Source organism: Python bivittatus, unplaced genomic scaffold (genome assembly GCF_059951505.1).
Source record: "Python bivittatus isolate LINGU-HERP-01145 unplaced genomic scaffold, Pbiv_v1 ctg000520_np1212, whole genome shotgun sequence".
Lineage (NCBI taxonomy): Eukaryota > Metazoa > Chordata > Lepidosauria > Squamata > Pythonidae > Python > Python bivittatus.
The window spans coordinates 3,489,919-3,513,641 of NW_028277080.1; the positions used below are offsets into that span (position 1 = coordinate 3,489,919).

Here is a 23,723-nt window from a genome sequence, read left to right on the forward strand (position 1 = left end):
CAATCTTCCCTTTCAAGGCAGATGGCAGCATGGTATCTCAAGGTAAGCGGCAGCATGTTATCTCAAGGATGTATTTACCACCATCCTGACAAAACCCCAATTATCATCATAGTGGCTTTTACCAACTAGGAAGGATAAGGATCAAGACTGCAAGTGGCAGACCAATGCTACACAGAACCTTATCCACTTTCTTACAACTCACAGGTTCAGCCAAGACAAAGCCTTCATCGCCTCCTTAGGACTTGCCCAGTAGGTCTGAGTAATTTTATCATCCAGATATGTAAAGGCACCTTCCCAACACATTCTTGCCATTTATTTATTTGATTTACATGGCCAGCTAATTCACAAAAGCCACTCACAAATGTAACTCCGGGCACCTTACAATTGGATAGAAGAGTAAAAACAGAAACAAAAACCACAGCAACAACCTGAAGAGAAAAACACTGTAATAAAATAATAGAATAACCAAGAGCAGTCACTGTATGGTTCAAAAACATTTCATTTTGGACCAGTTCATTTCACCCTCTGGCCCAACGCCCAGGGGAAGACCCAGGTTTTCAAGACTTTATGGAAAGCCAGCAGGGTCAGGGCCATCTGATCTTTGGAGGGAATGATTTTCCAAAGGGCAGATGCTATTGTTAGAGAAATGCTTCCTGAGTCCCACCAGATGAAACTGTTTCATAGAAAGGACCTGAAGCATGCCTACCCTGCCAGATCTTATGGGACAAGAAAAAATACTTGGAACCAGACAGTCCCACAGATAACCTGGCCCTGTGCCATGAAAGGCTTTATTAGTGATAACCAGGACATTGAATTGCACCCAGAAGTCTATTGGGAGTCAGTGCCACTCATGAAGCAGTGGTGATACATGGACTTGTAAAGGTGCACCCATAACTTCTCCCTCTGCTGCATGCTGGACCAGTTGCAACTTCTAGGTGCTTTTCAAGAGCAGTCGCATGTACAGCACATTGCTGTAGTCCAAACAGGAGGTGACATGGTCATGAGTGACCATGAGCATGCCTCCAATCTAGCCATGGGTACAATTGACACATAATATGGATCTGTGTGAAGGCTTTCCTGGCTCTGGATACCACCAATTGTTCCAGAAGGAGTCAAGAGTCAGTAAGACCCCTAAATTGCATACTAGTAGTAGTTTAGTAGTTTATTAATTGATTAGTCTTACAACCATATCAAAGAAAATAAAATAAAGATAAAATACAGGATCTAATTCCAGGGTAAAACTGATAAAAGAGAATACAATAATAAAATACATATGTGGTAAATACAAAGAATCAGCAGTCAGATAAATACATTACCTTTGCATGATACCCTGATTTGTTCAGTATAACAGGTTCTTAGCTGAACTGGCTTATCTATAAACTTGGCAGTTCTGCTCACAATGTATATATGTTAGAGCCCAGGAAGAAACAGGACAATCTGTGATTCAGATCCCAGTGGGCTGTTCTTTCAAGTAGGGGTGTTAAATATCTAAGCCTAAAAGGGGCATAGAGTTGACAGTCAAACAAAACATAAGCAATATTTTGAATAGCTGGAGCACCGCATATACACATCCTCTCATGATATGGCAGGTGATGGAACCGCCCATATTTGGCCATGGAATCCAACAACTCAAATCATGCTCTAGAATAGGCCCTTCTTAAGAATTGCATCAAACTCATTGACAGGTATTTTTCGTACTGGAAAATGGTTTTGATCTTAGCCAGCCAATTTTTGCCAATAACTCCATGTCTGTTCAGGCACTCAGGTCTAGGACTCTCTGTTTAAAAATTTCCTTTGCCTGGGAGGCAGTTGAGAGTAAATATAAATATATATAAATATTGGATGGAAAACCTGTGCTGTGAAATAACTTTGGTAAGTCAGCTTACCCAGGAGGTGGGGTGAGCTATACTTATCTGTTCAGCTAAACATATTTTGGGTAGCCTATCAGTCCATTGAATGGAGCCTCTGCCAATAGGTACAGACTTTAATTACTGAGTGGCTGCATATGGAGTGGATACCTGTTTCTGCTCTGACATGTTCTTGTCAGCTCCCAGTAAGCTTCTTAAAAAACAGGTCTCGACTTGTTCAAGTGAGGCAGCTTTTGTGAGGCCCCACAATTCCACACCATAGGTCAGCACTGGGACTATTTTGCCCTAAATACTTTCAATATGGGGGTCAGGTACCTGGGTAATTATAATTAAATAGTTTATATAATCTTTTGGTACTTGCCTCAGCCCTTGCCAAGCTTCTTTTAAAATAATTTACCCACAACCCTGTGTTGGTAAAAGCCACTCCTAAATAAGTGAAAGAATTCACTTGTTCAATAGGCTCCCCATTCAACTGCCAGTGATATTTCACACTTGTTTTTGCTAAATACCATCACTTTAGATTTGGTTTTATTGTTGTTTAAAGAATTGAGAATGCAATAGGTTTTGCAACAGTCTTCTCAGGCCTATTTGAGAATGTGCCATTAGAATCATATTGTCAGCATATAAAAATATTAATAAATTTATCATGGATCTTTGGCACATGAGTATCTGGAGTATTGAAATAGAGGTTAAAAAGCATTGAGGCTAAAATACAACCCTAACACTTTTATGGGTAGGCATACTCTTAGTTAGAGAACCATTTACACCCGTATGGACTTTCAAGTGGGTGTTTGAATAGAGGGTCTTAACCAGGAGCAAGAGTCCAGGTTCCATGCTTAAGTTGGCCAATTTCTTCCACAGAATGTTTCTGTTTTTGGAATCAAAAGCCACACTGAAGTCTATAAAGGCGGTAAACGGTTTTGTTATAAGGTGGTGTAAAATAAAACAATTATCTACTGTGGAGTGCCCTGGTCTAAATCCAGCTTGTTCCTCTACTAAGATTTTTTTCCGTTACTCAGTCTTCTGTTTTGCTCAAAAGATGTTTAGCATACATCTTAGCCATGATTTCCATAAGGCTTATGAGTCTATAATTTTTTGGGTCACCCTTGTCTCCTTTTTTATATATGGGCACTATAATGGCGACTTCCCATCCCACTGGGATGCAACCTGTGTTGTTTATATGGGAGAACAGCCCTACTTACAATGGGGCCCACCAATCAATATGTGTCATGAAATGTTCCAGGAGTAGAAAACCTTCTGCAGGGGCCTTGTTAGATTTTAGAGATTGAATAATAAATTTGATTGAGGCCAGGGTGAAGGTTTTCAAAGGCTAAAGAATCAATGATTTGCTTATGCGGGAGGCCCTGGTTAGGATTTGAACATAAATTTGCATAAAAATTATCCCAAACTGAAGCTGGAATAGGAATATCGAATAGGAATTTACGTTCCTTCAATAAACCAGATACGGTGTTCCAGAAGAAAATTGAGTTTGTCCCTTTCACTGAAATTTCCAGTTCTGACCATATTTTAGCTATGTAGGAAGCTTTTTTAGAGGCTATCAGTTTCTTATAATCACACCTAATTTTTAACATTTTAGTGTGGTTACTTATGGTAGGGTGTCCCTGGGCCTGATGCATCACTGTCCTCAGTAACTTTCTGGTATGTAGACAGTCAGAATCAAACCAGTTGGAATTTATTTGCTGTTGGTTTCTGGTGGGGAGTTTATTTGTTAAGAATTTTCTCAACAAAAAACACAGATCAGCATATTGGGTCAGGATTTTATCTGGACCTTGGATAGGGGAGGAAATTGAGTTTAACCAAGTCTGCGCCTGTTCAGAAAGGTGGTTATTGCCTTAATATCTACTTTGGCCACTTGAGGCTTCTATTCTGCTTCACTTTGAGATTAGCTAGTAGCCTCTTATCATGATAATCTAGTATCAGATTTGCCTTGGAAATGGATTGTGATTGGTTGGTGATCGCTATCCTCCCTCACATGGGCTTGGATGTCTGAAAATAGCCGAGTCTTGTTTTTTGTCACACATATAAATAGTCTAAAACACTGCTAGAGTGTCTTGAATGGTATGTAAAAGGATATATAAAACCAGATTCTTTATTTCCTAAAATGTGGAGGTTACATTTATAGATCAAGGAGTCCAGTTGTGAGTCTGCCATATTTCTTTTGGGGTCTCTAGAGTGCCAGGGTGGGTCATTGATAAGAAAGCCCTCAAGAATAACACCCAGATGTACAAAATCAAATAAGGAGGCCCCCACCATGGCACTGAAGTCTCCTGCTAGAATTACAGTAGCTTTAGGGTGATTTGAGTTTATCTTTAATACCGTCTTTTCTAGATTCACCCAAATATTAGGGGAAAAGTGGGGAGATGTGTGGTGGTAAACATATTTTCAGTAGCACCATTTCAGAGAATTCGTATGAAAATTTAAGAGCTAAATAATGGGGAGAATCATCTCCAAGGACCAATTCCTGTCCTTTCCAGCCCAGCTCTGCCTTGGCAAGTGAATCCTCCTGATGCCTGCCCTTTAGTCTTTTATTTCCTTGCAGGAATAGTCCAGGAACTAAAGCCTGGTAAGTGAACCTTTTCATCATCTGTGGTCAACCATGTCTCTTGGAGTGCTATGAAGTCAAAGTCATAGAGGAATTCCACCAGGTCCCCATTTGTTATTTTGTTCTTCTAGCCAGAGATATTCCAAGTCAGTAACTGGATAGAACCCTTGTGCTTAGTATCAGTGGGGGTGATGGGGAAAGTATTGGAATTTTGGGTTAAAGAACATGGGTCTTTCAGTCATTCAGCGGGAGTGATGTTATCCAAGATTCCTTCGGTATTAGAAAAAAACACACCGGTTTGAAATTTGTCTACCTTCACCACTGCCTTGCTGTTGTGTGAGCTCTGACAGATTTTGAGGCGAGCAGCAATTTGGGTGCGGTACTGTTGCAAGTTGGCAACTTTGTATCAACATCCAAAAGGGATAGCTTACCCCTAGGCAATGATGGTTTTCCTGCCTCAAGTTCTCTCCTTAACCCACCTTGGACTGCTTCATAAGCTGTTAGCCCTAACAGATGATTTGGGGTTTATGTCTATTTTTAGAAGTGTTGAGCTAAGGGTGTCCTCCTTGTAGCTCAGTCCTACTCTGTGGCCAACCTCTGTTGGTAACTCACAAAGATTTGGGGTGCATCTTGCTTCCTCTTGCCTATCGGCCTCAATTTTGTTTCCATTTCTTACATTTTCTGTGTGGTGCAGTATTTTATCAGGAAGCAAGGGGAGTATGGTAGAAACTACTCCCGAGGACTCCTTGTTGTTCTTTTCCGCGTCTATATTCCATGTTAAAATAGGAGGTGAACCAGCAGATGGTTTCTCAAGATAGGTACTATTTTCTTGAGCAGTTGGGGTGACCAGCTCTATTAAAGATTTAGCAGCTTTACCTGTTATTGCTAATAATTTCCTCAGATCATCTAGCCTTTTTATAATACCCATTTGTTCAGTATCTGGCAAGATACTGAAAGAGTTAATCAAATTTGTCTCTAAGGGTTCTTCAGAAAACTGACTTGCTATGGGAGGCCCAGATTGCTTGCTCAGGCTGTTTCTTCTCAAGGACAGTGGTGAGAGAATGTCCTTGGAGTTACCTATTTTTATGTTGCTACAATTAAACTTTAAAGTAAAAGCACTCTTATTGCCAAGATGAATTATTAATGGGCTAACTCCCTCTGTGTGAAACACACATAGTGGAAAGATCTCAAACGTGCTCAAAAAAGGCTTCATTTTGAACAACATACTGGCGATAGTAGGATGTTTAAAGGTTAGAAGAATTTGTTTAGAGTCTCTCCTGGATGGAAGCCATTCAATCTTCTGCAAATCAATCAACTGCCTTTCACAGTGAAAGAAGCTGATTGAGGGAGAGAATGGCTGAACTTCTGGATCCCCATTTTCCTCTATTTACTGGGTTATTTTGGATTTGTAGTGATCTATTTGGCTGTAAGTAACAGTTATGATGTAATTGCCTTTCATCCAATACTTCCTGAGAGAGCGGTACTTGCCTCGCATGCTCCTCTGGATGTAGGTTTAGGTCTCTTAATTTATTCCTCACTCTCTTTTTAGGTTCCAAAATGGGATCCACCTTTCTACCACTATTATCTGCTTTTGAGACATGATTGTCCCTGGATGAGCTTGTTTTAACTGACTCAGCAATAGTATTTGGATGACTGCGTTTAAGCTTAATAAGAGACTCTTTTATAGTGTCCACTTTGTTGTTCATTGTGGTTAGAAGTTCAAACTTGACAATACTGTTTGTGCGGTCAGTAAATATTGTCTGGTTATAAAATCAGACACATGTTTGTTTTTTAAATCCTCATCCCCTTGTTGTATAAGCCTTGCAGCAGCTGGACAGATGGCTGCAATCTGCAAGAGGGAAGCTTCCTCAGGGAGAGAAGCAGAAAGATCTAAAGGGGATCCACTTGTAGATCCCATTCCAGGGGGTCATATCTATTAGAGAGGCTATCAGGAAAAGTAGAGGGGGGTTGATTACTTACAGCAAGTAGCTGTTTGCTTTTTAAATAACTGTCAACTTTGAGCTGTTTGGTAGGCTTGAGTGAAGTCTGAGAAGCAGAATGTGAACTCTTCTGCCTCTTCTTCCTTTTCCCCATGGCAGAAATGGAAAGAATACAGGTTTCCAGCAGAACAAGAATAAAAAGAATAAAAAGTAAATAAAATAAAAATAAGATAAAATGGAATGGAATAAAAGCAAAAGAGTTAAAAATTAGGAAGTGGCTTTAGAAATATTTATCAGCAGGTGTAAGGAGTCTTTCTGCTACATCTTATATGTGTGCTCCAGAAAGACAGCACACTTCTTTTTGATAGCCAACATCTTACTGCTTCAGTCCCCCTCACTTCTTCCTAAAGAACAGGATCCTTTTGCAGAGCCCAAAGAGTCCTCCTCCTTAACCACTGAGGCTTGTGTCAGCTGCTCTTCATTGAGGGGTCCAGAAATATTTTCAATAGTGAAGTCGTGGAACTGCTTATGAAGCTTCAGAGTATAAGAGCCCTTCTTGACAGATTGAGCCTTTGTGTCATATTCCCCCACATGTCACTTGGCTTTGCTCTTGCCCTTTCAGCATGTCATCAGTCCAGGGATGGGGGAATATCAGGATATTAAAGATGCAGTAGGATGGATCAGACTTCAGAACTCTGTGTGTCTTCTCTAGGTTCATTTGTCTGCTCCTCTTCTTACACTCCATTTGGGCATCTCCCAAGTTTAAAAATGTGAAATAAAGAAAGACATGGGAAGATCCCAGAGCAGAAATATCCCCAGAAAGGAAAGAGTTGGATGCCACCATGATTGTGCAACTAGCTGAAGTCTTGTTGAGCATATCAACTACCTCTCTTACTTCAGGGCATCAATAATTGAAACTGTCAAATACAAAAAACCCTAACATTTAAGCAAGAAAAATCCATTTAAATATCACTCATTATTTTCTGCATGCTGCAATGAGTAAAACAGGGCTGCTGCCTCCAAAGGTGTCCACTGATACAATTCCAGAACATTGTAGAAGAGCACTGGTACAATGAAAATATTTTCCCCAAACAAAATAATGGCGGTCTGGTAATTTCAGAGTACTATTGAAGTGGAATTGTGCAAGTGTGTCCCTTCTTGTTCTTCCCCTAATACAACAGTAGAATTCTGCTCTCCTCTCTTCTACCATGTTAACAATCTGGAGAGAAATTGGTTTCAAAAATCTCTCGAAAAGTGGGACCTCAGAGAAACTCCTTTATGACCTGTACTCACATGACTGTCGCAAACCATTGCACCCCCCCCGCTGTCATGTGATTGTGATTTGCAACCTTTTTTACAATGGCCATTAAGTGAATCATGTAGTTGTTAAGCAAATTCTGGCAAAAACATCCATTGGGGAAGCTGGATTCACTTAACAACCATGTAATTCACTTGACCATATGATTCCCTTAACAACCATTGTAAAAATGATCATAAAATTGGGTCTGGTCACGTGGTGACTAACTTAATGACTGCCTTGCTTACTGACCAATTTTTCCGGTCTCTATTGTGGCTACCTATATAGATTTTACATACCTGGAAGCTATGGGCATGTCTCCATTTACACCCTCATGCCTACTTTACCCTCTGCCCCTATGACATTGTTTTCCTCTAATCCCCAGCTCATTTGTGAAACAGTCTTAAGTGATTATTATAGGTACCAATACTAAAGTGATATTTCCCCACTTTCTGACACTGTCCCAAGGATAGACTCAGGAAGTATAAAACTGTCTGGCTCGGTCACTCATTTCCTTGGGGAGAAGTCAAATGGTGATTGGGAACACAGGCAATAAAGACAGAATCAGCAGTGGAACAGCAAATTTCATGCTGATGTTGGTTGCTGTCAGTTCAAAGGCAGGTTGAGAACACTTTAATCAGTAGTAGGGAAAGGCCCATAGTGGGAAAGTCTTGGCTTAAGGGGGAAAATACTGCTTTAATACTAGTATGTTTAGGGCCTTTTCACACTACCCTGTTAGGGTATTATCCATCATCACTTGACTTCTTTCCAAGGATAGCAAGATTTTACACACTGAGAAGATGTTCTTGGACAGGGTTGAAATATGGGGGGAAATGAATAGTATTTTGACATTTGTGCAGCTAAGGCCATCTCATTCACGAGTTGGGGATGAGATGAAGGCAATGTCTTAGGAACATAGCAGAAAAAAGATATGGTTGGGGCATATTTGTGCCATGATTATGCACAACGGATGTGGCTTTAATGACAACATAAGATTGGAGATGAAATGAAGATAATATGTGACCAAAGGGGTTGCCAGAGCATGATGAGGTGTGCTAAACTGCAAATGAGGACAAAGCATAGATCTTAACTACAACAATACAATAGAACTATCTGTCCATTCCTCCCCTTTGTCACACCCATTATGCAACTCTCTCTTCTAAGATGGAACAGAAAAGATTTCTTAGGTTTTCAGATACTGCTTGTACAACTATTGAGTGTATCTTTTCAGAAACTGAAATAAAATGTTTGTAGTTTCTGTTGAGTATTCCAACTTCAGTCTCACAGAATATGATTTGAAGGTCCTACTGTTAGGTAAATCAGCTAAAGCCCATCATGTTTTTCCTCCAACAAGATAAGTTAACTTTTTCTCTTTACTATACTATAAATAGGTTTGCTCTAACACTAAATTGCCCAGCCCTGAGAAATGCTCATAATTTTTTCCACCTCTTAATCAGAAAAATCAAGATTAGGCTATTGGAATTAGATTTTTCTTTAGGTTTTGAATTCTGCTGGGTTATGTTCAATAGTTGTCACTGATGGTGAGCTATATCTTAAGTAATTTGATTTTTTTTCTTTCAAAACTTTCTTTGCAATCCGAAGTGTTTTTTCTGCCCTACTATTTGTTTAAGGATACTGAACAATAACACAATGAACATTATAGAAAACTGGAATGAATGGAACTCTGTTGCTGTAAATTGGATTGAACTGTTGATTACCAGGCATGCTACTGAAAATAAATACATTTCTGAATTGTGCAATAGCTGTATGAAAATAACTTCAAGCAGAAAGAACATAGAATAGGCACATTGTCCTCCCAATTAACACAGATTAACTGCTAATGTGTTTCAAGTTCTCTCAAATAAGGTTTTGTAATTAAAAGTTAGGTTCATTGTGTTAGCTTTGTTGATCATAACAGTGAACATAATGTCTCTTTAATGAGCTCACAATAGTTAACTAGACTATTCATAATCTTGGTGAATAACGTCTAGTCCTTCTTATTCCATAAATTCTGCTTCAGCACCATGATTCCCTTTCCCATTCACTTGAGGCTCTTTCTTATGTTAACTATGTTAACATTGTATTCTGCCTCAGGAGCAGTACAGATGCCTGCTGCTGTCCTTGCACATTTAATGTGGGACAAGTTAAGGAATGTGTTTGATGGATTCCTCTAATTTTGTTAAGGACAGCACCAGGCTTCTGCCTCATTCTTGAGGAATGAGGGTTTACCCATCAAGGCATTGCAAATTACGTTGGCATGCTTTTATGTTGACTCAAGAATTGGAAGAATGTACAATAATGTAGCCATGAGGAAGAGACTCTAGGACCAAAGTGTATTATGATTCTATCCACACTGGATCCAGTGAGTATTACAGTAAACCTTTTCTCAAGAAATTTGTTCTATTTTATTCTTAAAAGAAAGTTGAGAACGGAGACTATCAAAATTCATAGTATGCCAATAGACCCTTTATTAATCTTTGTGTTCATCCACACTTCTAAAGGGTGTTTCAGAAATTAATTTTCCAAACACTGCCATTAAAACCCATACTGTAAAATCCCATGGAAACTGGCATGCAAGGGTTTCAGGTTCTCAGTGCAGGCAGGCAGAAGGCAAAGAAAGGAGGAGGCAAGTGCTTTGACTGTTTCAGTGGTTTTGCCATGGGATGGGGGATGCCCCATATCATGGATACAAAATCTTTAGCATATGGTTTATTCATCTCTCATAGCATAACTAAGACAGTAAATCAGAATGGCATGTGACCTTCAAATGGTTTGAATAGATATTTATATCTCTGGTGCAAAGTTCTTTCCATTCTAAAAATATAGACCATTATAATGGCAGTTACTTCACGATACTTGCATAACCTTTCATACATACTTTTAACACAAGCCTTAAAACATAATAGGTCATACATTCTCTCACGCATTCCATTTTATGTATTATAATCGAGGGCATGCACTTCTCTAGGCAATGCAATTTACTACCTATACTGTTATGTCTTTCTGGAATAATGTAATTTTTTTAAGTGTTCTCTGCCCGAGTGTATTTCTAACATTTTAACAAAGGTTCGGACTCCTGCCTATGAAAGCAGTTGACAGATTCAATAGCAGTAGAGAGAAATGAAGTTTGCACCTGATGCTTATTTTCTTTAACCTCCTGGTGCTTTCCTGGGTTCAGGTTATTTATAGCACAGATATAAAGCAACTGCATTTCAACAGGAGCTATGCTACTGTATGACATTTCAATAATTCTAAGGAGAGGGATCTGTGGACTGAGAGGCACACTATATGGTATACATTAGAGACGACTTTGTACTGCTAGAATTTTCATTGTCACCAAAGTGGCCTTTAGAATCACAGCTTTCTTCTCTTTACATCTAAGCTATGTGTAGGTCACACATATAAAATGGAAATGCTGGGTCTGCAGGGTCACTGTTTCCCAAAGATTTTTGTGCCCTATTTTTGTTGAGAGGAAAACTCTAAGCTCAGAGATTTCTTATGGCACAATTCAGTGCAAACACAAGGGAAACCAGGGCTGCTTCCAGATGGATCTTTTAAAATACTTGTGCTAAGTACTTATGGTAGTTTCATGGATCATCCAGATGATGGTGTCTTCCTTAAGTCATGTTCTATTTCTTATGCATGTTTTTTTCATGTTAGGGCACTTCTAAATTGAAGACTCTCAAACCCTAAAAATCATTGTTTTTCTGCTGTAAGCTATGATCTGAACTGCAAGATCATTTAAAAGGGAGAAAGGCAGCAAGACCCTCAAAAAGTCCACAAACAACTTAAATCTCTGTCTTTACATTTACATCTTAAAAGACTCAACACAAGGGGGGGGAGTGTGATTCTGGAGGGAGGGTTCTTCTGCAGAGTGGAGGCTGGGGTTTGGTTTACTTGAGTCCTACCTTTATCCCTCATTGCCCCATACCCTTGCACAGTCCTTCTGGACTTACGATTTGTTTGGGTCTTTCTTTAGCTTGCTGCACAGGTCCTAGAGGAGAAAGGCATTGCCTTTGGATTACTGGATTCTAAGAAAGATGCAAAGCTTGCCAAAAAACTAGGTAAGTGTGATCTATTTTTCCTTCTTCAAGATGATGAGAGATTCCAGCACCATGTTTTGATGACCTAAACCAAACTACATTTTGCAGGACACTCAGCATTGTACTATATTTCATGCATTTTTGTTAATATCCAGGCTTAAAAATACAAGTGTCCGAATGAAGCCAGTGTGGCTGTGATACAAACCTTTCCTTTAAGCCACTGGTTGAATTCTAACTTACTTCAAACTTACCTATGCAATTAATTAGTTCTGATTATACTGCAGCAACAAATCTAATCTTGATTGCAAAACTCTAGATGACCACTACATGGCAGCAAAGAGATGCTTGGTTATCTAACTCTTTGGGGCCATCTACTGGCCATCTGAATATGCACTCCAGATCTAATAATGCTATGTATTCTACGAGTAAGTTTCTCTAGAACTCTCGAGCTAAAATATTTCACTGTGTCTTATGTAGGAAAAGTGACCTGCATTCCCCTTCACTCACACTGAAGGGCTGACACACATATTACTTGCATTTTTGTCTTTTCTCCAGGTTTGGATGAAGAAGGAAGCCTATATATCTTTAAGGAGGACCATATAATTGAGTTTGATGGGCAAATGGCAGCAGATGTCTTGGTTGAATTCCTTTTAGATGTAAGTTCATCCTGTTTTCCAGTAGAAATAATATATTATCGTTAGTGCTAGTTACAGGGATTTTTTTTAATTTGCCATATTTGCCAGGGAACAAAAATAATATAATATAGTGTAATGCAAATCATATATTTTAAGTCAAAGAAACAAACATTATTTCCATTCAAAACTCAAGGTATCTATTATGCTATAACAAACAATTATCAAAACTCTGCTTTTAAATGGGCCCGAACTAATTTTACCAATAAAATAAATTCATGAGGAAGATCAACTTCAGCTACTGTACTTGATTTTACTTGTTTAAAACAGAAATTTTAATATTTCAATATTTCAAGGATTGCCTACTGTACTGTACAGTCCATCTTTTGCAGATCCCCATATTGACAGTCAAACCCACTTTTTTAATGGCAAAGCTACTTTGTGGCACAAATTATAATTGGAACTGAGACTTGCCCCCTCTTTCAGAGTGGATCACAATACTGTTTATCTTTTCAACTCAGCCTTTTTAGAGTTTTAGATATGTTTTAACTGCCGATTGTGGATTTTTAAACATTTATATAAGCTACACAGCATCATTTGGGAATGGGGGGGGGGCATATAAATTTGAAACAGAAAGAAAACGGATAAAAGGCCTGAACCCTTGTTTTCTTCTAAGCTTCTTAAAATAAAGAATGAATACCCCCAACAGGCAAAATGGGGCTGCAATTCGATGGATGCTTTTCTGTGGGTAAACAAATAGAACTTACTTTAGGATAAACATACATAGCTGGATTGGAAAGCATGACTGCCAGCTGATATACTAGCAAGCCCCCTGGAGTTTCCTGGGAAGGAATCTATTTCCAAGGCAACAAGCCTCAGGTGGGTTAATCCTTGCCTATTTTAATATAGCTATTAAGTGAGTTCCACATAAAATCTTTTTACGCTCCTCCTCCCACCCCCCCAAGTAAGGATACTTCATTTAGACTTGCATAAAATATTCTTTTATGTTGACCCATTTGGCTAGCTAATTAAAACATACATGAATATCTGAAGTTGCTGAAGTATTTTTCTCTCTAATTAGGTTTACATATTGTGCTAAACGTCAATGCAGTTTGTTTACTTTTGGCTTATTGTGTGTTTTGTATGTGGTCAGCTGGGCCTTATTTAACAAACCATGAACAGCATAATGAATGTAGAAATTCAGTTGCTATCTCCTTTTTATTGGGATTGGATCTTAACATATGCAGTACTTTATATTGAAATTATCTAATGAAGTATTAGTCCAATAGTAATCATAAATGTAAAATTTTTTGGAAAGGAACTGGTTCTTTTAATTATTCTGAATATTTCTGAAATGTTTAAAATGTATATATCCATATATTCTAATATTCTGTCTCAATAATGTTCAGTCAGATTTTTTATTAATTATTAGCATCCAGTACTTTGAGGAACTTCAAAATTTCATTTACCCATGTATATTTGTGGATAAGCTGAGAATTTTAGGTTCCAAAATATACCCACAAAAAGGGGTTCAGCTTATCCACGGATGGGCTTATCCATGAGTATATATGGTAATACTTTTTTAAAGTACCTGTATATACTCGCAGATAAGCCCATCTGCAGATAAGCCGACCCTCAAATTTTTAACCAAAATACCATGAAAACTCTGCCACCCGCAGATAAGGCAATTGTTAAAATTTAAACATACAAAAACGTTGAGGCTTGGATTATCCGCAGGTGGACTTATCCGTGAGTATATATGGTAAATATACAAGCCATTTGAGCCACTGACCCTCACTATGTTGTGACAGTGAGTTCTTTTAAATTTCTTTTCATTTCATTCTTTGGTGACAAACAGTGACATGACATAGGCACTGAGAATAAAACTTTTCATGATTCTCCTTGGATTCAATATGAAGTTTTCCATAACAAGAAAGCTCTGAGGAACAGAGAGTTGTAGGCAGTAATTGCATGGAAACTCACAATTCATCATAACAGCGGCAGCACTGAATGGAGATCAAAATATGGACTCCTGTATAAGGACTATAGACCTAGGGAAGCATAGGCGGGAATATGTTGTTTTTTCCTGAACTTCAACAAATGGCAAACAGTAGTAGTCCAGCTGATTTGGATACTTTGACTTAAGAATTTCATATATTAAATACATCATGTGCAGTTGCCCTTCTGGCTTTGTGTGTATGAGAGACAGAGAGGCTCATGAAGTGTACTATATATTAGAGGGCAGGCTTAATTTTTTCCTACCCTTAGCAATTTGCTTTACATAATGGCTTAAAAAGGATGAAAATCTAATCAGTGTAGTAAGATCATTTCTATAGGAGGAGGAGGAGTGGCAATGGCTGTTTTTCAAGACCATGGACAGGTTTAAACCTTCCTCACCAAGCTTGGTGGCCACACCAACTAAACTGCTGAGTACTGTCATAAAGACAAAAATAAAACAGCATCTCTACACTATGTATGCAGTATCATATAGCATGTAGTTTAAGAGTTTCCTATCAGAAAAAAAGGCACTGCATTTGTGTTATGTATAAGTTGTTCTTTGTCAAAACTCCTTCTTCCTGACAGCTGATGGAAGATCCTGTGGAAATCATTAACAACAAACTGGAGCTTCAGGCCTTTGACCACATGGAAGAGGAGATCAAACTTATTGGCTACTTCAAAGGAGAAGATTCAGAACGTGCGTTCTAAGTCATGATGAAATCTGAAAGGAGCTGGAAAGCAATATAATTTTTTTCCTTTGGCTGAAGTGAATTGATACATTTGTTAAAACTTTTGTATATTCTTTACAACATGCACTATGTGTACCCCTGTGTAGTACAGAAGTTCAAAGTAGGTATATACTTGCTGTCCTTGCTCAGTCATCACCTGAGGTTTGAACAGCTCCTTGCATTACAAGACAATGTGCTCTGTTACACCTACTCCAGGTGTAAAGGCCTCAGAGACTGTACTTCTATATACACTGAATTAGAAACAAGCTGAGGCATTTTCTGTGTGGTGGTCTTAAAAAAAAACCATACTGAAGTGTGATCCTCCCAGCTGGATTGGAAATGCAGTGCAAGTAAAAAATTGCAACCCAAAGCAGTATGGCCCAGGGACCAGAGGGAAGTCCCTCTGATGAAAGTGGGAGCCCACACTAAATGAAGGAGGCTGGCCGATCCTGACTGTGCCTTCAGTAGAATGATTGGTCAAGTACATCAGATTGTATCCACAGCAAATATGTGCTAGGATAAGATGGAAATCACTATTTTAATGCTGGTACATCTAAGGATGACTTAAGTTTGCCTCTGGTATGTTATGAGAACACAGGGAAAAAAAACCCCACAGGCCATGCTTGTGCTGCTGTTAGATGCATCTTCCATCAGTTATTCCTTAATTCAGGCTGGTTCGTTTAGCTCACAATCACAATCTTTTTCAAGAATCTCTACACTTTTAAAACAACAATTTAATGTATAATTCTTCAAGTTTCATTTTCTGGAAAAGCTAAATTTGTTTTCCAGCAATTTTTAAAATGAGAGCCAGGATCTCTTCTTCAACAACTTGTTGGATCAGGGGTATCTATAAGGGAGGATTAAAACAAAGTCAAGGATAGCACACATAAAAAGGGGGCAAGGGTTTGATTCTGCAGTTGTGGCTGCCATCTTGACCTTGCCCCTGTGTTGGACTCATTCAGTCCTGTAGCCAGGAGGTGAGGTAAAGGGGACTTGATCTCGCCTAAATTTTCTCTCCACTCCATATTTTAAGTTATGTTTAAAAGACTAGATATGCTCGCTCCAGGTTGATTGATGAAAATGCTTATGCCACTCAATTCTTATAAGCTCTGAGTGGCTTAGAATCGTTAAAAAACAGATTAAAAACAATACACAGAAATACCCTAGGTTATTGTTCTTGGCCAAAAGGAAACTATATTATGATAGCAGAACTAGACAAGATTGTATTCCGCAATAGACATAAGGCAACAGTATGGCCTTAACTTTCAGACTGATTTCTGTGTTCCTCCAAGCATTGATAGATTACAACCTCAGCACCCCCAACCAACATGGCCAATGTTCAGGAATGCTGAGAGCTTTAGTTCAGCAACATCTTTTTTTTTTTTGTCTGCGCTCAGTCATTACTGACCCTGCAGTGACTGCTTTGGACGAGTCCTTTGCAGTTTTCAAGGCAATTGTTTCGGAAGTGGTTTGCCAGAGCCTCCTTCCTAGAGCAGAGCCCAGCTGGCAAGCGCAGGAGGTGGGTTTCTGTTGCTTCGCGCCCTTTTTTGGGCGCACGTGGTTTCGCGCTTACCGGCAGCTGCTCCCGACTCCCGTGCAAGGCGCCGCCAGCATTTTTCCTCCCACCGGAGTGAGAGTACCCATTTATCTACTCACGTGAGTTTTTGACCTGTTGGGTTGACAGGAGCTGGGGAGGAAACAGGAGCTCACCCTGTTTAGCGTGAAGCTGGACTCGAACCGCCGAAGCGTCAGCCATTTCTGGCCGGCAACTTTCAGCGTCATTAAGCCGCTGCGCCACCGCGTCCCTCAGCAACATCTAAAGTGTCTTAAACACTACAAGGTTGTAATTTCTGTGGGAGAGGGTGCATGGCTGGATGTTAGATATTCTCATCCAGATAGATGGTAGATATTCTCATTTGCCACCTGTTATTACAATTAATATCTAAAATAATTCAAACAAACAAGAGAAGATAAAACTGCCAATTATTTTTTGCCACCTGTTATTTACAATTAATATCTAAAATAATTCAAACAAACAACAGAGATAAAACTGCCAATTATTTTTTTAATACTGACCGTTTAACATACAAAGTTCTATACATGGGATCATCCTAACTTAAACTATTACCTTAATGTTATCAGATGTCTGAGTTTGAGGAAAAAGACACACACAAGCCCTGGAAGAGATAGTAACTCTGATTACTATAATAATAGTAAATAATCAGCATTAAAAAGATAGCTTTTCAAAACATTTTGATTTAAATACCTTTGACCATATGTGTTTTCTTTCTAACATATCCCCAGAACCATTTAAGAGCCTTATATAGTCCTTGTTTGACCTGTAAAATGTTACAGATTGATGTTCTAGAAAAAGCTGATCTGTATTTTAGAATGGCTACAAAAGAATTGCTCAAGAGAATTAGGGAGAAAGTAGTTATGCTGTGAGCATAATTTTCTCACAGTAGGCAAGATGTTCAATTGTTTGATATCAAAAAACACTGCCACACTAGCTCTTATTCTACCAAGACCAACATTTAATAATTCTGCTGAAAGGCCAAAATCCCAGGCTTTTCATCTAGCTGCTTTTCTGTGAATGAGACAGAGGTACAGGAAGCAAACAAAAGAGGCCAGATTCAACCAAATCCAATAATGAATTTTCATAACCCAAGCTTCTGTAAAAATGGATGGGAGAAAACCTGCTTCAAATTTCAGGAAGGCATTTAGAACACAGCGGGGACTGCACAACTTCCAGTCCACTTAATTTAGAACAAGCCCCAGCTTGAATCAATAAAATCAGTGTACTAATAGTTTAGTCATGAAAACTTCAAGCTATAATTTAAGCTACTGTAAATTACTGTAATTTATTTTTTCCTACCTTTAATTTAAACTTAGAATGCTTTTTTTTACCACATATTCTAAGTTGAGTCAATATAATCCTGATGTATGAAAAATACTCCCCAGATATTTAAAGATCCTAAAGTGCCATTAACTATTCATCCAAATGTTTTTATGAGGCCTTTATTGACTACAGTAAACCATTTTACTATAATTTACTGTACCTGTATACAATATTTTTTACAGTATTTTACAATGGGGTAAGGGCAAGCATATGGTTTACAGTGATACCAATTATTGTATTGAACTTAAACAGATTGTGATTCTTTTTCCTTCTTCTCCTCAGATTACAAAGCATTTGAAGAGGCAGCTGAACACTTCCAGCCTTATGTCAGGTTCTTTGCCACCTTCGACAAAGGGGTAAGGACACAAAGATTCCTGCACTGGTTTGGTGATTGAGAAAGTGGTAGTCCTACAGCTCCAGATGCACTGGATGATTCTGATTATTTGGAACCATTTCAGTTGGTTTTACAGCTAGAATATGGTACTGTGTTGGTCATCTTGCTAGATGGACTATGCCAGAAATTGGACTGGGTTCAGGAGAGAGAATGTGGTCATACTGGTTCTGTTGGACCTTTCAGCATGTTTCGATATCTTGATCATGATACTTTTCAGGACTAACCATGGGAGCACTGTTTTGCAGTAGTGGAATCTTTTCTATTGGACCATGAGCAGAACCCAGGTGCTGGGTGATTACTGTTCTAGCCTGAAGCTATTGTTCTGTGCTGTCCCTTAGGGTTCCATCTTGTCCTTCAGGCTATTTAATAGCAACATGAAAACCCCAGGACTGGGGTGCTGCCATATGTTGCTAATTCTGAGCTCTCCTACTCCTTACCCTTCAACTCAAGGAAGCAATCACTACCTATGATCATTTGTCTAAGTTTGATAATTGGCTGAATGGTAAATGAGCCAAATCTAGACAAAAATAAGTGCTAGTGGGTGAGGGAAAAATGGAGTCAGGATTGGTTTGAACTGGATTGCACACTTTTTGAAAAAGCAGATATTTATTTGTTTATTTATTTATAATTAAATTTGTATGCTGCCCATCTCCCCCAACGGGTGACTCTGGGCAGCTCACAATTAACATCAAAAACCCATAAACAATTAAAAATACCCCATAAATAGACTTAATTAATCCATTAAAATCAACTGTAAAAACAAACCCTATAAATAAATACTAAGAACATTCAAGATGACGGGGGGGGGGGGCAAAATCAATTACCCCATAGGCCTTCTCCACTGATGTGAGACCCCAGGCCTTCTGGCATAGCCAGGATATGCAATCTGTGAGTGTTCCTTGTTCTTCAGTTGTCACTATATTCTCATTTTCACACAATTAAGGGTAGTACACCAGTTGTGAATGCTTCCTGAGCTGGTCAGAGTTGGTGGCAGTGATCTAAAATGCATTCCATGTGGCTAATCCTGAAAAGTATCTGGAAGTTGCAACTGGTATAAAAAGCAGCTGTGAAGCTGCTAACTGGTGCAAGGTACAGGGATCATTTGATTGCCAGTAGTTCTCCAGACATAATTTAAAATGTTATTGATCTTTAAGACCTAAGATGACTTGGGACTTCCCTCCTAACAACTGCCTGTTCTATCAAGAACCAATCTGGCTAGCAGCTGGTGTATTGATTCTTTTAATTTTTTTTTCTCTTTGATTTTGAACACGTCTAAAGCCCTTTTCTTTATTCCCAGCATCCTTCGCTAACCTCTACTCATTCGTAGCTTTTGCTTTTCTGATACAGCTGTAGAGTTCTAGGCCACTTTTGGGTATTCTTTGTACCTGGCTTTCTTTACATTTCCTGTATGTGCCCTTTTCTATTCTCAGATCTTCACTAAGGTTTTTGTGCAGCCATTTCTTTTTTTTCCCTGAAGTTCTCTTTCATGAAATCCTTCTTATTGTTATGTTAAGTTCATTAAAACTAAGGGGGGCAGGGGCTGCTTAACTCCAGGTTGGGTTTGACTATGCTCAATTTTAGTTTCCCTTAAAATCAAGAACTCCAGCTATACATGGTCACATCCCCAAATGTGCTTCCTACTGATTAATACCAAGTCAAGACTAGCTGAGTCTCTTGTGCTATCCTTCCATTGTCTACAGGAGACAGGTCAGAAAGATCATGCTTGGAAGAATTTGTTTTCCAGTCAGTATTAATGCAACTAAAGTCTCCCATACTTCTTTGAAAGTTCTGTGATTTTCTTTCAGAAGACATAGTACACATCTTCTCTTTGGTTCAGCACGCAATAGTAGATACCAACAATGATACTGTTTTCATTTATTTCTTTGCTTATTTAGTGCAGCATTGCTAATTTCATTCCTTTGGATTTCTGAGCAGGAATAGGTATTTTAACATATATTGCAATCCCTCCTTTTCTGTGTTTTCTTTTGCACAAATCATATATTTCAACTATTATAATCCAGCTGTGGGAGTCACCTTCCCAGGTCTCTGTTAGACCTATTTAAATTATATTTGCCTTTCTGTTCTAAAAGCTCAAGTTCATAACATTTATATACCATATTCTGAACCTTAATGTATAGACCGCGAAGGCCATTAAATTATGAGCCTATATTCTAATTTTTCTTTATTATTTCAGGGAGCCTATTTTAACAACATTCTCACTTTCTACAATGCACACATTCTTGTTTCATGATTTTCATTTTAGTGAAGGAAAATTCCAAAGCATCCCTTATCAGGATATCAGTTATATCCTCGCAAGTCAAATGCAGAGGAATCCTTAAATCATGTTTTATTATATTGGGTGTTTTATAGAGATAATAGAAATAGGTATATTGCACCTCTTTTAGTGGACTCTTCAGGATGTAGAGATCATTTTCATTTACATTACTATTGCTGGTTAATCAGTATGACTCTACAGCCTTGGCAGTGGCCAAATTCTCTTATGTACAGTGGAACCTCGAGTTACGAATTTAATCCGTTCCGTGACTCTGGTTGCAACTCGAATTGGTCGCAACACGAGGCAAATGTTCCCATAAGGTTCAATGTAATTACCGTTAATCTGTTCCGGCGTCTGCAGACCACGCATCAGGGGCGGAAAAACGGCCGCGGACCACGCGGCAGGGCGGAAAAATGGCTGCGGACCACGTGTCAGGGGCGGAAAATGGCCGCGGACCACTTGGCAGGGTGAAAAAATGGCCGCGGACCACGTGGAATGGGCGGAAAAATGGCCGCGGACCACATGGCACAGGCGGAAAATGGCCGTGGACCACATGGCACGGGCGGAAAAATGGCCGCGGACCACGTGGAACGGGCGGAAAATGGCCGCAGATCTGGTTCGCAAGTTGAGGCGAGTTCGCAAGTCGAGGTAAATTTTTGGGGCCGGAGCTGATCGTATCTCGAAAAATTCATAAGTAGGGGCGTTCTATTAGATACTAGGTACCACTGTACTTTGAAGATCAGAAGTCAAATTCTGAACCAGCAACATGAATATTCCACTACTGGACAAGAATTTTAGTTTCTCTTTCTATCTGGCTTTTATATTCTGTTCTACCTGTAAGGTACATTTTTCCTTTACATTGGTATTATTTAGCTATGACCGTACATTTAGTAAATAAAGCTGGCTGAAAATGTTGGGATCTAAATCCTCACTCTGCACCTGGAAGCAAGCTATTTGGGGGGGAAACTGCTGCAGAAACTGCATTCCTGGGAAGGGCAATGAAGCTCAGGTGGCAAGGTTACCCTAAGAAGTGGTGTGCTTTATGTGTCCCCATCCCACTGGGTGGAAACGCCCGAGGGTCACACAGGCAAGCTTTCCATCTTCCTGGGTGGGTGTGGGAGCAGTTGCTCTGCCCTGAGCAACAGTAGGTGCTTGGCAATGGTGGTAGAAGCAGCTGAGGAGTGCACTGTTTTACCCAGAATGTTGAGCTTGATGCCACACTCTCTTCATGTCCCCCTCCCATCAGCCTTGCATCTCATGCAGCACATGCTTCTTCCCTCCTGCCTTCTCTGGGAGTTGGAGCTCTGGAGATGCTGCGTTCCCTGCCTGCTTTTCAACTCTTCTGGCCACTCAAAGCTGGACTGCAACCACACAAATACATCAGGCCTTCTGTGGGTGATTTGTTTGGGGCTAGTGTTAATTAGCCTTTCCCCAAGCTAAAATATCCAGGGCAAATGGCAAACAGCCTGTGCTTCTCCTTCCCACTGATTGCATACTAAATGCAGCATGGTTTTCTTTCTTCCTCCCTTCCCTGGGAATTGATCTGTGCAACTCATCTGATCCCCAAGAAATTTTGAGATCTCCACAAAATCTGTTCACAAACCCGTCAGGGAGCACAACCCACAGTTTGAGAACCCTTGCATTAGAAACAATTGCTTCCACAGTAAAAATCTTTTGCAGAGCCTTCTTTCTTCAAAATGAAGAATTCTTTTCAGCTTAAGTGTGGCCATTCACTCTTCCAATTCTTCTTCAAGGACTGCTAGAAGTTTGCATTTGCTGCAAGTGTATGAATGGTTGTTTTCAGGTAGGAAGAACATGTCACAAGTACTACAGATCACAATAGCAGACTTTTGTCCATTCAGAATTCCTTTTCAGGGTACCATCCATGGAAAGGCTTTTATGTCTTGTTCCTTTATTCTTCTGTTCCTTTCTTAGGCTCCCAGACTACACATGGTTGAATTAGAGGAAATTTTTGTTAGGGATTCCTCCTTAAACTTCCTCAGTGAACTACCTAGGCAAACTTCTGTTAGCTCTCCATATTCATTCACTCTATGACCTTGTATCCTAGAACTAGGCTGCCCTATATTCCTCTTACAGTCTCTGCTTACCCAAAAGGAAACATTCACCTATCATCCAGAGTGGGCAATCAGCATCTCTTAGAACACAACCCTAGTAATCAGCAGTTACAAAGGATATGACATTTTCACCCATCATAACTCAGTACACAGTCCCTCAGAATATACAGTTTCTCTGCTCTCTTTTCCTTCTATTGGACTCCACAGACAAATTCCTGTTAGCTCCCCCTGTTTGCTTGCTCCATGAGCTTATTTCATGAATTAGGCTGCTATTATAGCATCATACCTTAAGAAATACCATTCCTAGTGTCATAGGGTATAAATTTTCATAACAAAATCATGTGCCTGTTTTTTTAAAAATAAAAATTATATGCTGAACATTATATGCTAGTGCCAACTATATTTTTGCTTTGTAGCTTTCAAAGCAGCTTTGCTGATGACATGGAGTGTACTGTTTAAACTCAGGAATCAGATGGAATATTTTTAATATTTGAAGAACATTCATATAATATTGATATGTTCCAAACAATATTAGAATGTATTTTTCAGAAGTAGAAGTTACTGTGGTGAGTCCACAATAACTACATGTACCATACTTTTCAGTAAAATAAATTACAATAATTTACCAATGTAGCATTTTTCATTTCTTATAGGTAGCCAAGAAATTGGGCCTAAAGCTAAATGAGGTGGATTTCTATGAGCCATTTATGGATGATCCCATCCGTGTCCCTGACAAGCCATATACTGAAGAAGAATTGGTTGAATTTGTGAATGAGCACAGAAGGTATAGAGAATGGCATTTGGAGCATTTCACCTATGTTTCTACCAACATTTCAAGTGCCAATCATCCAAAAATAATGAATTTCTATTTATTCCCTCTTAAGATTGGTAGAGTCATTATATCTAGAGCTGGTCAATGGCTAGCGTTTTATAGGCTCCATTTTTATCTGTAGTTTTTCCTAAAACCTACAGAAAGAGCCTTTTATGAATGGATATTAGCATACATTTGGT

The 23,723-nt window shown here is 39.2% G+C and overlaps 1 protein-coding gene across 1 annotated transcript in view; it reads left to right on the plus strand.

The window, feature by feature from the left end:
* The window catches only part of CASQ2 (calsequestrin 2), a 56,181-nt gene that overhangs the window by 10,090 nt on the left and 22,368 nt on the right, over positions 1-23,723 (plus strand). Inside the window, exons 2-6 of the mRNA XM_088147527.1 lie at positions 11,648-11,732; positions 12,267-12,367; positions 14,927-15,038; positions 18,251-18,324; positions 23,366-23,496. Coding sequence (XP_088003653.1) covers positions 11,648-11,732; positions 12,267-12,367; positions 14,927-15,038; positions 18,251-18,324; positions 23,366-23,496 — 503 coding nt within the window. The remainder of the gene's footprint in view (positions 1-11,647; positions 11,733-12,266; positions 12,368-14,926; positions 15,039-18,250; positions 18,325-23,365; positions 23,497-23,723) is intronic.